The 14,109-nt window shown below is 50.8% G+C and overlaps 2 protein-coding genes across 2 annotated transcripts in view; both read right to left on the bottom strand.

Moving 5' to 3' along the window:
* Positions 1-11,915, bottom strand: part of plxna4 (plexin A4) — a 62,096-nt gene extending 50,181 nt beyond the window's left edge. Inside the window, 13 exon segments of the mRNA XM_062483632.1 lie at positions 847-940; positions 1,183-1,256; positions 1,258-1,298; positions 1,301-1,353; positions 1,628-1,691; positions 1,694-1,763; positions 2,629-2,752; positions 3,885-4,008; positions 4,011-4,035; positions 7,614-7,795; positions 9,437-9,533; positions 10,411-10,632; positions 11,823-11,915. Of these exon segments, the coding sequence (XP_062339616.1) occupies positions 847-940; positions 1,183-1,256; positions 1,258-1,298; positions 1,301-1,353; positions 1,628-1,691; positions 1,694-1,763; positions 2,629-2,752; positions 3,885-4,008; positions 4,011-4,035; positions 7,614-7,795; positions 9,437-9,533; positions 10,411-10,632; positions 11,823-11,915 (1,263 nt within the window).
* A 963-nt stretch (positions 11,916-12,878) lies between these two features.
* The window catches only part of exoc4 (exocyst complex component 4), a 26,655-nt gene continuing 25,424 nt past the window's right edge, over positions 12,879-14,109 (bottom strand). Inside the window, exon 12 of the mRNA XM_062483631.1 lies at positions 12,879-12,943. Coding sequence (XP_062339615.1) covers positions 12,879-12,943 — 65 coding nt within the window. The remainder of the gene's footprint in view (positions 12,944-14,109) is intronic.

Genomic DNA, 14,109 nt, shown 5'->3' with positions numbered 1-14,109 from the left:
ATAAGTGTCCCGCAGAGCAGATTTTCAAAACAAAAGTCCCTTCGTGCACAGGACAGTGTGGTTTACTGACATGCAGCTAAGAAACAATTCCTGCATTAAATCACGTGTTTCTGTCAATCATTTAGCGTTTGTGCATTTTGAAGTTCGAACAGATCCTTGGAGGACCAAGGTGCACCTCAGAGCCTTAAGATGACCCCTGGCTGACCCCTGCCCCCTGCCAGCCTGGCCCATGCAGAGCCACAGAGCCCCTGTACAGAGCGGACGCTCCAGATCCACCCCAGCGCCAGGAGGGAGGCGCAGGGGAAGCTGGAGGGCTCTCTGATCATAACACACAGACCTGCTGCTTCCAGACACACAGCTCAGCTGCTAACCCTGCCCCGGCCACAGATGCTAAACAGCACTAGTTTAGATAGGGAATGGAGATCGAGTTCCAGGGTATTGTTCCCCCTGGCACCGCCCATGTCTTTCAGTCAGATCTGAGGGTTCTGTGTTCTCCCAGGGGGGTGGGGGGGGTGGAACGTGATAGGGCCTTCGCCCTCTGGGTGGGTACGTGCTCCTGTTCTGGGACAGGGAGGGGGAACAGACCAGTCTCTGTTTGAGAACATCGCATGTAACCTCTCACTCTTTCTCTCTCCGCTCCTCGTCTTTCACTCTCTCCTTCCTCTCTGCATTCTGGGGTCCCACCCCACCCCACCACCCCACCCCTCCACACTCAACCACCAAACTCTCCCCTTTCCAGACTCTGATCTGCTTTTAGCTTCTCTCTGTGCCCCGCTGCTCTGGGCGTCGTGGTGACCTCCGCCTGCCCGCGTGCGGGGCAGCGTGTCTGCGGTGGCGACTACTCACGTTGACTGTGTCGTGATCTTTGTACTTGGCCCTGATGAGGGGGTTCTGGATGATGTCCAGGTTGGTTCCGGTCACCGTCACAGGTGTGTGTCCGCTGTCACAAGGAGAGGGGAAGGACAGGGGGGTTTAACACACACACACACACGCTAACTTCAATCTCCTGTGATAATTTTATTAATACACACATTATTGATTAACTGATTAATTACATTGATAAATGATCCAGGTCATCCTCTGACCTTGCACAAATACACACACACTTGCACACACAGAGGGTACACACTCGCACACACAGGGTACACACACGCACATGCACTCTCTCTCTCTCGGTGTTACCTGAAGATGCTCCACTCTGGCTCCAGCTTGGTGATGGTGGGGTCCTCTACGTACTCGAACTTCAGGTCCCTGGCGTGGGAGAACAGCCTTGTCCACGCTCACCGAGACAGGCACCTCCCGTACCCGTGCAGAGAGGCCTGCGAGCGACACGTGATCCACTGACCTCCGCGTCTGAGACGGAGAGAGAGGCATGAGGACTGGGATTTTTTCTAACCTTTTTTCAAAATTACAATTTGTTCAACCTTTCAAAAAAAGAAAATAAACATTCAACCTTGCTTCTTTGGGGGGTTGAAAATATCCTTTCAACATTTTAAAACTTTTTTTCCGTTTTAAATTATTTTTACCTTAAAATATAAAATGTTTAATTAATTCTATTCTATTTCTAGTTCTTTCTAAACTTAGTTTCACCACTTGCCTACTTGTGATAGGGGTCGGTGTACCCAGCCTGTGATATGCACACTTCTGGTCTTTGAACATGATGGACACGTTGCTCCCGGCGTCTAAATGCTACCGGTGATGTTGACGATGGTTCCCCCGAAACGGGGCCCTCGACTTGGCTTCAGCTGGTGCAGCCGAGGAATCTGATGATGTCGGGGGGGGAGGGGCAAAGGTTACAGGTCAGCCAATTAGGAGATTTGCCTTAATTCACCAGTCACCAGGCAAAGATTGAAGTGGTATTGAGCGGGAGCGAGGGAAATGTAAATCTCTCTCCATTCATTTGCATTCTCGTACTCTCCTGTTCTCCCTGGGTCTGTGGCATGACACCTAACCCTAACATCGTATAATCCTGTTCCGGGCACCCACAGAGGAATAAATAAGTAAGAATAAACCTACCCTTAACGGTCTGGCGTATAATTGATAACTCTGCATTAAACGAACACAGCGTGCTAACGAGGAGGCTGTATTTCAGGGTGGAACCCTGCATGTTCCTCTCCTGGGATGAGACGCGTGTAGAACATGAGGGTGAGAGCGCTGAGGAGGCACAATATATAAACACAGTGTGTGTGTGTGTGTGTGTGTGTGTGTGTGTGTGTGTGCACTCTTTTTACGGCCATCCAAGGTCCATTTGAACCCAAGGCTCATTAGTAAGTGCCAGTCTTTTACCACCAGCGCTAGGGCTTATTCAACACCAGCGCGAGGGCTAATTCAACACTAAGTGCTGAACAGGCAGTCTGGCTGACACCCCCAGTGCATAATGACAGTCTCTGATGCAGGGGCCAGTTAGCTCTGGATACACCCAGAGTTTAATCTACGGCGTACTTACTGTAAGTGCCGTTTATTGAATTCTAGTGCACTTTGGAGTGATCTAAAATAGATCTGTTTCAAATTATACAACTGTAACTCCCATCTATATTTGATGTCTTAAAGGCTTTTGGTTCCTGTTGTGCTCTCAGGTTGAGGATTTAAAAGCACAGAGAGAAAGCAGGAGGTAGAAAAAGGACTCACCACAAAGTAGTAGTACTTGGTAGACTTGGCCATGAACTCGGGTTTGCACTCTCCAACCCCGACACACACCTGGATGTTGCCTGCAAACTGGCTGGACTCTGCTTTGCCCATCTCACACACGATCCTGAAAACACAAACATGTTTAAGTGATATGATGCAGTGCTGCTGCTTTGTACAGTTTTCCACAAACTCGAGGATGGCGTGCAGCCAGGTCAAACACCGATCCCACACGTGGGAACATTCACTTTAGATCTACTCATACAGGTCCATCCTGCATCTAAGTCTTTTCTTTCATCACAAGTGACAAGCCATTCAATTATCTCCAAACCTTAGGAGTGACTCATCAACAACTCAGTTAAAACAGATAAGCCAGCACTTTCCACAAAGAATGCTGAGCTGGCGAGAAAAGGAAAAGGTCTTTTTAAGGTCATGCGAATAATGACGCAGGATTCGTTCCCTATCTCAGAGAAATTGGCAGCAGGGGGTTTAAAATCCCTGCCAAATAACACCTTATTATATTCAAGTCTTAACCTGGGATTAGCTGGCTGTAGTGGAGGTTTTCCTACACTCTTGGCAGGCCCAGCCACCCTGGACGCACTCTCCATTAACACCACAGCACTGCAGCACCCTGGACGAGCTCTCCATGAACACCACAGCACTGCAGCACCCTGGACGAGCTCTCCATGAACACCACAGCACTGCAGCACCCTGGACGAGCTCTCCATGACACCACAGCACTGCAGCACCCTGGACGAGCTCTCATGAACACCACAGCCCTGAAGCACCATGGGCCAGGGCTGTCACAAGGTCACTCCACTACCAGTGTGTGTGTATGCATGTATTTATGTGTGCGCACTTTTGTATGTCAGTGTGTGTGTCATGGACTAAGTCGGTGTCCGTCCCCCCGTCCCCCCCCCGACCACATGAAGGTGTGTCGTGACTCCACACCTCCCTCTCCCCCTCTCCTTTGGTGTGTGAGCCCCCCCCCGGCCTGTGTTTACTACACTCCCCCCCCCCCCCCCCCCCCCCTCCCCCCCGGCTCGCAGCTGACTCAGACGACCTCACACCTGAGGGCTCGACCTCTGCTCGGTGGGGGGCCCTGTACGACGACAACACAGAAAACCTTCACGTCTGGTCAGCCATGACTTCCTGCTGAACCAAGACCATGCCTCGTGACATGACCATGACGTCAGGGGCCGAGTCACGCTGGCAGCGGTGTGAGGAGTGTGTGGGCGGTGTGCCGGGCGCTGACTCACTGCTCCGCAGGGATGTACCCCTCGGGGATGGGGGTGCAGTCCACCTGGGCCACCCTCACGTTCCCCTGGATCTCCTGGAAGTCCAGACCCAGGTTCTCCCCCCGGATGGTGACCAGGGTGCCCCTTCTCGAGGCCCGCGCAGGGGGGTGATCTGAGGAGCACAGCGCAGGGTTATCGGGAAAACGGAAGGTTAGAAAGGATAATGGCATCTGTGACACGAGTCAAATGTCAAAATGTGGGGTTCTCAAGATCGTTTGTTTACGAATGCGGGCAGAGACAGTTATTTATTTTTTATAACTAGGGATGCGGACGTTAATTATGATTTTATTCATAAAGTGTGTGTGTGTGGGGGGGGGGGGGGGCAGATTAGCGGCTATCTTCTTACCCAGGCATGTATAACGACCCCCACACCCCTCAGATCATCAGATCATTGGATACTGTGTGAATGAGTTCCAGAGTGAGACCCAGCTCATTGGGTCAAGCACAGGAAGTCTGTTTATTAGATAGTTTTAATTGGTCTGTTGTATCAAGCTGTGTGTGCTTGATACTGTAGCTATCTCTGCAATTATGTTTCAGAGTGTTCAACCTAAGCGATACATCTCTATCTGGGACATCAGACTAATACTAGGTTGTTGATAAGTCTATTAGTCAGAGCAGCCAGTCAAGCAGACTCCATTAGTCCAGACTGCCCGTGTTTCCCCACATTCACATCTTCGGCTCAATAAAACACATGATAACTCCATTCATAATTGAGTCGAAGTGTAGAAAAGCATCAGATTTGATCTGAATTCCATTCGGGTTATCGCAAGGGCCTGTGTGTGTGTGTTTGAGAAAGTGTGTGTTTGTGTGTAAGTGTGTGTGTGAGAGCAGAGGCTTAGCTGGAGAGCATGTTAACCAGCGCTGATTAAAACCACCTCAGTGTTCCTGCCATGAGAGGATCCACATATGGCACGCAAAAACACAAAGCCCAGCCGGCCAATCAGATTAGGTTATTCCCTGACGTTCGCCATTTTGGCTCGAGCTGAGGTCACTGTGGAAGAGAGCTGGACCAACATCCTACAGATGAGAGGAGAGTGTGTGTGTGTGTGCGCGGTGTGAAAAAAAGAGCTAGAATCGAGGCAGAAGGGGAGAGAGTCAGAGAGAAAGGGATGAATGAAGATGAATGAAGATGAAGACAAACAGCCAAAGATGACCAGAACAATGAATCAACAATGAGAGAGACAGAGAGCGAGACAGAGAGATCGACAGGGACAGAGAGAGAGCCAGACAGAGCGAGAGACAGAGACGGAGATCCACCAAGATGGCTCCTGCAGGGTTAGCTCCTGACTGATCAGACTGGTGGATGTACAGCAAACCTCAGAACAGGACCTCGTTGTCTCTGCCAAATAAAGCACCTTCAGGTCCCAGTGGGAGAGAGGGGCTATCATTACCAGCATTGTGCTGTGTCATTCTCTCCTGCCAAATAGGGATCTCTGGCGGTCCAGAGGGGAAGAGAGTTCTCATTATGACTGCATGGAAGGCTCATCCCTCACTGACAGAAGGGTTGAGGAGGGGGCCTCTTGGGTGTTTGAAGGTATGGTTGGGAGGCTGCGTGTGTGTGTGTGTGATCGCTCATGTTTGTGTTTTGGTTGTGCACGTGTTGGTCAGAACAATCTGCGTTGGCGACAGCAGGACGTTCTATGACCGCGTGAGGCTCCCAGGTCCAGGAGACCACCTCAGGGACACGGGGAATAAGTTTTAAGAACAACAAGGTGTGCGTTTGGTTTGGAATGCAGCCATGGCTCCGGCGAGTGGGCTCCGTTCCAAACGGAGCGCGGCTGAGGTAGGCGAGTCTACGCCCCCGCATCCATCACTCCTCCCTGGAGAGGAGGGTTTTCCCCCCGCTCACCCTCACACCATCATCCGTCCAGCGGAGGGGATTCCCCCGCTATGCTCCGCCCCCTACAACAAACTAAACGTATGAAGACCAGACTGAGAGTTGATGGTGTTATGGTCCTGCAGATTGGCAGGCCAGTCTGCTCGGTCATGCTCGTATCATGCACGTCTGACGGTGAATGAGACCCCTGCTGATATCCTACTGAGAGGTGGGAGACGAGAGACTGGGAGAACCGCGGCTACAACGCACGCGATTAGGGGCCACCGCAAAGCATTGTGGATCTTCTCCGTCTAGAATTTTTCAGCATGGAAAGGGGGGAGGCCCTCCCCCTCTCTCTGGGAGAGGGGAGGGAGAGAGATGGAGAAAGAGAGAGATGGAGAAAGAGAGAGATGGAGAAAGAGAGAGATGGAGAAAGAGAGAGATGGAGAAAGAGAGAGATGGAGAAAGAGAGAGATGGAGAAAGAGAGAGATGAATAAGTATGGTGAATAGAAGTCACTTTTCATTAGGGTGACAGGCCGTTGATTAGATTTGTGACTTTGACAAGCTAATTGACGGTTTGGTGAAGGCAAACCCTTAATCACTGCTCCCCGGTCCTCTGCCTTGCTCCAGAACAGATTGTTCACGAGTGATGTCAATGTAATGAAGAGTATTAGAATGCATCGTAGAGGGGGGGGGGTCTGGTCCTGGTTGGGGGTGACATGGTGAAGGGTTTAAGGGGATGAGAGAAAGCTACAATATGCTGCTGTTCTGGTCGCCAGGCGTGTGTACAGGAGGGGTGCCGCCCCGGAGGATAAATCTAGCGGCAGGGTTGGCTCGGGAGAGCTGGGAGACAGGGACAGCTTTCTGTGGTTTAACAGGCTGGATGCTACACATCAATATGCTCCTCCTGTTCTCCTGAGCATCGCTGACCCTTGTTTTGACTTACGAGATAAGCTAACGTGAGTCACGGTGACGGCTGTCCTGGACGTGCGCGTGAAGACCCGATGCGTGTTAAGAACAACAAGGTGTGCGTTTGGTTTGGAATGCAGCCATGGCTCCGGCGAGTGGGCTCCGTTCCAAACGGAGCGCGGCTGAGGTAGGCGAGTCTACGCCCCCGCATCCATCACTCCTCCCTGGAGAGGAGGGTTTTCCCCCCGCTCACCCTCACACCATCATCCGTCCAGCGGAGGGGATTCCCCCGCTATGCTCCGCCCCCTAACCCTCCATCTCCAATCGCTCGCCATCTGTTCTGCCCGCTCGGTGTTTCGCATGGAGGGATAACCCTTATATCCATCACCCCTCACTCCCCCCCCCACAGCCCCTCAGGGAGACAAGAGGAGAAAGGGGGGGTTACTATTCTCCTCTCAAGTCTCTCCCACACCTCCCTCTCCCCCTTACACCAAAATCCTTCCATCCCTCCCTCCATCCCTCCCTCCATCCCTCCCTCCATCCCTCCCTCCCTCCCTCCCTCCCTCCATCCATCCCTCCCTCCCTCCCTCCCTCCCTCCATCCCTCCTCCATCCCTCCCTCCCTCCACCCCTCCCTCCAGAGGAGGTCAGGACAGTGTACCGCCCACAGAGCGATACACACCAGTGTAGTGGAGGGGTTATGTGTGTGTGTTCATCTGTTCAGAGTCTGCATGATGGCTGGGCAGAGGCTCTCTGGCTCCCAGGGGCAGACACACGTCTGGTGTCTCTGCGGCCACAAACTATGGCAGGACGATCCCCCCTCCTCTGCTGAGGGCCCAGAGAAGGCTGAGCGTGGAAAGACGATCTCCATTCAAGCAGTTACTTGGTTCTGTAGAGCTGTGTGTGTACTGACTGGACATAAATGTTAAAGGAGGAGTGATACATCCTGGCAGGGGCCGGCTCACCTGGGTGATGCGAGGGTGGGTGCACCTGGGGTTGTGTTTGGGCCACTGGCTCTCTGGGTGGGGGCAGTGCTGCTTGAGGGTGCAGCGGCTCTCTCCCTTGCACCACACACAGCCGTACTGGGGGTTGGCCTTCAGACACAGGCCACAGCTGCCACGCTGGGCCGCACACTTGTACAGGTGGACTGGAGGAGAGGGAGGAGGGCGGAGGAGAGGGAGAGAGGTAGGTTAGTGAGGCTTTAATGAGGCACCTTTTTCAGTTTAACTTGAAACATTTCTTTCCATGCAGATGGACTAGCATGGAAAGGACACAGTTATTGTTTTCTAAAAACGATCGGTTTTCCCAGTAATCATCATATTCTTGGATATTTAAAACCGTACCTCTGTTGATGTCTATTTTGGGCCTTCCTCGATATCTTTCTCTCTCATGTAATGTATCAATTCTCAATCCCTCCCTTGTCTTCTTTCTCTATTCATCCCTCTCTCTCTCTTTATCCCTATCTCCATCCCATCCCTCTCTCACCATCAACCCCCTCTCTCCCTCCATCGCTCCCCCTCCCTCCCTCCCTCCCTCCCTCCCTCCCAGCTGCTTCTTGCCTCTGCTCACCCTCTACATTATCATCTCATCTCCATGGAAACCGTCCAGGCATTTGCTTTTTAATTGCTATTACATGCGTGTGATCTGTTCATTAAGTGCTGAGCCGGACCAGCCCACTCGGCCCGCTCCAGGGGGGTCTCAGTGGTGCGTGCTCTCTCTCTCCCACCACTTTCCAAAGTCTCTTTATCTTTCCCAGACACACGTACACTGTTAAACCCCCCCCCTCAAACCCACCCGAACTCCACATCAGTACGGAACCACTGACTGACCAGGGGTTGAGCAAGCTGGGCTTGCAGTCCAAACTAGGAACACTTAAGACTCCCTCACACACAAACAGGCTTAGCAGGAGATATCAGCGGTGATAGGGAGGTGTGAACATAACAAGCTGGACAGGGGGACGAGAGAGAGAGAGAGAGAGAGAGAGAGAGAGAGAGAGAGAGAGAGAGAGAGAGACGAGGCAGCAGAGGGGGAAGAGGAAGAGAATCCAAGATAAGAGGTGAGAAGCTAACGAGGTGTTGAGAAAGAGGCAGAGAGAGAGAGAGAGGGGCGAGAGAGACATAGAGAAACAGAGAGAGAGAGAGGGGGGGAGAGAGAGAAAAACAGAGAAGGGGAAGAGAGAGAGTTGGGTGGAGAAACAAATAGAGGGGGTTGAGGGGAAGGTAGAGAGAGAGACAGAGAGAGTTGAGGGGAGAGAAAGAGTTAGAGAGGAGAGAGAGAAGGGGGAGACAGAGAGACACAGAAACAGAGAGATATTAGAGGAGAGACAGAGACAGAAACAGAGAGATATTAGAGGAGAAACAGAGAGAGAAACAGAGAGATATTAGAGGAGAAACAGAGAGAGAAACAGAGAGATATTAGAGGAGAAACAGAGAGAGAAACAGAGAGATATTAGAGGAGAGTGACATAAACAGAGATATTAGAGGAGGGGTAAAGTTACCCAGGAGGCTCCTCAGTCTCCTGCACCAGGGGGACGGAGCCTTGCACCGCCCGCCAGTTGCCATGGAGACCGTCTCCAAGGGCAACGGTGGTGAGGCAACGGCGATGTACGTGTGTGTGTGTGTTAATACGGGTCTGTGCGTGTAGGTTTGTTTGTGTGGGTGTTAGTTCGTAGAGTTGTGCATGTTAAAGAGTATGTTATGGAGAGGTGTGTGTGTGTGCGAGAAACTGCATGAGTGCATGACTGACTGTGTGTGTGTGAGACTGTGTGTGTGTGTGTGAGAGAGCTCACCTTTGTTCTCGGCAGGGTTGTCGATGCTGAAGTCTCCGTTCCAGACGACAGTCAGGTCCACCGGCAGGCTGCTCATGTCCATCCCATCATACGAGTACTGTTGCCACGGAAACCAAAACACAGGAAGACGCGCGAGAGTGAGAAAGTCCACGTTTAGTCACAACATCACCTGTTGCTGTGGCAGGAGTCACAACATCACCTGATAAGGCGTCCTAGTGCGTCCTGCGTTTGTGTGCAGGTGAACGAAATAAGCGTGAGTGTGTAAGCATGTTTGTGTGCGTGAGTGTGTAAGCATGTTTGTGTGAGTGAGTGTGTAACCATGTTTGTTTGTATGAGTGTGTAAGCATGTTTGTGTGCGTGAGTGTGTAAGCATGTTTGTGTGTGTGAGTGTGTAAGCATGTTTGTGTGTAAGCATGTTTGCGTGAGTGAGTGTGTAAGCATGTTTGTGTGTATGAGTGTGTAAGCATGTTTGCGTGAGTGAGTGTGTAAACATGTTTGTGTGAGTGAGTGTGTAAGCATGTTTGTGTGAGTGAGTGTGTAAGCATGTTTGAGTGAGTGAGTGTGTAAGCATGTTTGTTTGCGGAAGTGTGTAAGCATGTTTGTGTGAGTGAGTGTGTAAGCATGTTTGCATGAGTGAGTGTGTAAGCAAGTTTGCGTGAGTGAGTGTGTAAGCATGTTTGTGTGAGTGAGTGTGTAAGCATGTTTGTGTGAGTGAGTGTGTAAGCATGTTTGTGTGAGTGAGTGTGTAAGCATGTTTGTGTGAGTGTGTAAGCATGTTTGCGTGCGTAAGTGTGTAAGCATGTTTGCGTGCGTAAGTGTGTAAGCATGTTTGCGTGAGTGAGTGTGTAAGCATGTTTGCGTGAGTGAGTGTGTATGCGTGTGGGTAGGTGTGTGTGTATGCGTGTGGGTAGGTGTGTGTGTGGGTAGGTGTGTGTGTGTGTGTATGCGTGTGTATACCCGGGCACCAGACTCACCGACGTGTTCTGACACTGCACGCTGGAGCTGTTGAAGCGCAGGGCGGGCACCCTCTGCTCCACCCCCTGGATGGTGAGCAGGCACTCGTAGCCCCGCTGGCCCGATTGGGGCTGAGGAAGGTTCTGGGCCCTCAGCGTGATGGGCTTCACCACCCCGACAGGGACCAGGATCTCCTCCACCGGCAGCAACTGAGGGCACTCCTGCAACAGGCGCACCGAGAGCTGGTCAGGAGGACCAAAAACCACAGAGCGAGGGGAGAGTTTACTTCCTCCGCACGGTTGGTGTTAGCATTAGCATCTGCATTAGCATCAGTATCTGCACTAGCAATAGCCTCTGCATTAGCATCCTTATTATCATAAGCAGCAATGAGTTAGCTTTGCTGATATTCATTCAGTGTTAATGGATATATGTGCCCACTGACACCACTTTCATGGAGTTTATTAGAACCAATAGGGATTTCTAATGTACACAGCAGAGAGCAAGGAGGGTCATCCACTCTGTCACACAGTGAAAAGAGGAACATGGGCATTTAGGGCTAACTGTGACATAATAAGAAGGACATTGACTTGCATTAGTAGCAGAGTAGACTGCTTGGCTTTGCAAATTAACCACTAGTTGGTATTTATTAGTATCTAATTGTTTTGCGGTAGTGGCTGACTAAAAATACTGCTTCGATGACAACAAGTGATGAGCTGATGGAGGAAGAGCTGATGGAGGAAGGGGTGGAGGTGAGGTGTTGCGTATTAATGATGAAGGCACAGTATTTACTAGTGCATTACTGGTCCTATCTCAGGGAAAACTTGTTCCTTTAAGCCTTTTATGAGACAGTCCCTCCAGTCTGCAGGAGAGAGAATATGGAATGTGGTAGACAGAGACAGAGATAGTGAGACAGAGAGAGAAAAGCAACAGTTAAGAGTGAGAGAATGAACAAATATTGGAAAAGAGAGAGGAAAAAAAAAGTGGATTGCGCGCAAGAAAAGCAGAGCGCTTTATCGAGACACACAGAGAAAAAAAGAGAGAGAGAGAGAAAGAGAGACACACAGAGAGAGCGAGAGAGAGAGAGAGAGAGAGAGAGAGAGAGAGAGAGAGAGAGAGAGAGAGAGAGAGAGAGAGAGAGAGAGAGAGAGAGAGAGAGAGAGAGAGAGAGAGAGAGAGAGAGCAGATAAGGTGTCCTTTAGTTCCTGGAGTGGAGGAGTGAGGGAGGCGTGTTTGAGAAGGAGTCTGCCATGTTCGGGTGATAAGACTTATTTGAAGTTCATTAAAAAGACACTTGATTGGGTTAGGGCTGCATGACTGCCTGGGCTCGCCTGTGCACCGTTTCTTCCAAACTATTTCAAAAGTCATTATAGATAAATGACAGTGCTGCATGCACGTGAGGGGGGAAGAGGGGCGCACATGTTCCCCCCCTGACCCGCTGGAAGGTGGAGTCCTCAGGAGGAACACGTCTCTGGGACGAGCGACTGGTGGGGACACGGGAGGGTATTGATGGGATTTCCGCGAACATGAAACAATGAGAACTATTTGATCTAACAATCAAATCACACACACACACACACACACACACACACACACACACACACACACACACACACACTCCCTCTGGAGTCATCTGTCATTGTGACAAGAAGCTAGGCAGATGGAAATCTTTGAATTTCAGATTTCACTCCCCCCCCCCCCCACACAAATATTTCACATCCAGCCTACGTCAAAACACATACACACACATCTCCCCTCTCACACACACAAAACAGAATCCCCTTCCATACAAACACACACACACGTTTATTACAGTTAAGTATTAAAGCGTCAGCATAGAAATGTGTATCTTCCCAGGAGATCATTTTACATTACATTTACATTTAGTCATTTAGCAGACGCTCTTATCCAGAGCGACTTACAGTAAGTACAGGGACATTCTCCCCGAGGCAAGTAGGGTGAAGTGCCTTGCCCAAGGACACAACGTCATTTGACACGGCCGGAATCGAACTGGCAACCTTCAGATTACTAACCCGCTTCCCTAACCGCTCAGCCACCTGACTCCCACTGCCGAGGGCCTCCCTCCCTCCCCCCCTCCCCCCCCCACACACACCCATCCCCGCCCAGTAACACCTGGGTGTCCCAAGACGGTAGCGAGCCCAAGTGGACCCTTAGTGGTGTGCACAGTCGTATATCCTGGCAGGCAGCCTCCCATCTCTAGATTTATACGTTAAGCTGATATACTGTCTACTGGTTTATCACCCCCCATCTGAGTGATAAACAAGGGAATGGAGGGATCTCCTGTGATGACCACACACACACACACAGTACACACTCACAGATTCAGTACACACACACACACACACACACACACAAACAAACACAGAACACACACACAACTGTCTAAGAATGAGTCACTTCCATACATATGAAACACACCCAAACAGTGTCTGAGAGGGAAGCATGCAGACACTGAGCTGTCGTCAAGTCATCAAGCTGTGCCCTTGAACTTTCCAGGCGGGTATTCAGATAGAGCGACTCTGGCTGTCATCCTGTCTGGGAAGAACACTGCACAATCATGAGTCACACTCAATTACCTCTGCTGTTTAACTGAGGCCTGTGTGTCTCTCTGTGTGTCTCTCTGTGTGTCTCTCTGTGTGTCTCTCTGTGTGTCTCTCTGTGTGTCTCTCTGTGTGTCTCTCTGTGTGTCTCTCTGTGTGTCCTTCTCTGTCTCTCTCTGTCTCTCTCTGTCTCTCTCTGTCTCTCTCTGTCTCTCTCTGTCTCTCTCTGTCTCTGTTGTTCTCTCTCCAGTGGCTCTTTCTTTACCTCTCTTAATCCCTCTCGCTTCCTCTTTTACACCCCCTCCCCCCCTCTCTCTCTTCCTGTACCTGGGGAGAGACTTGGATCTGGTCACAATCAGCAAACGACCCTGGTAATGACAGTGATGAAAGAGACGAGAGATAGAGAGCGGCGGGGAGAGGTAGGGAGCGAGCAAGGGTGCGTGATGGTAAGAGAGAAAGACAGGCAGAGAGAGTTGCGAGAGGGAGAGGAGATGGCCAGGTCCATTATTAGAGCAGTATAATAGCAATGTGTGAAGGTGAGGAGAATCTTAGTCCCTGAGACACACACACACTCTCTCTCTCTGACACACACACACACACCTGGCGCGATTAGTAAGGCAGGCCAGTGTTTTATTATCCGTCAGATAGCCCCGGGCAAAGACACTCTCTCTCTCTCTCTCTCTCTCTCTCTCCCTCTCTCTCCCTGTCTTCCCTGTTCATCTCTCTTTTCCGCTCTACTTTCCTTCTTACCCTTCTCCATCTCTCCTGTCTTAGACTCATGACCCAGCTCTCTATCCCTTCATCCCTCACTTCCTTCCTCCCTCCCTCCTTCATCTTTATCTTGTTCCTTCTCTCCCCCTCCCTCTCTCTTTTCATTTCTACACCCAAGTCCTTGTTTTCCGGCACACTTCTTGTCATTTACATGACTGTTTTCCATTGTGTGTACTCCTTTCCATCCTCCTCACTCAGAGTCGGTATATGACTCACTGATGTGAATACACTCTGAACTCTCTGTCTGGATTCTGCAAAGGTTGCTGTCAATCATTATGACCAGCGCCAATTACCAGTGCCAATTACCTCTGCTTAATACTGTCTAGGTAGATGACCTGATCGATGAGGAGCTGGGTAACTCTCTCTCGACACGGGACCGCCCGCCCGCCG

Source organism: Osmerus eperlanus, chromosome 17 (genome assembly GCF_963692335.1).
Source record: "Osmerus eperlanus chromosome 17, fOsmEpe2.1, whole genome shotgun sequence".
Classification (NCBI taxonomy): domain Eukaryota; kingdom Metazoa; phylum Chordata; class Actinopteri; order Osmeriformes; family Osmeridae; genus Osmerus; species Osmerus eperlanus.
Note: the sequence above shows the minus strand (reverse complement) of the source record. Positions and strands in the feature narration are given on the sequence as shown.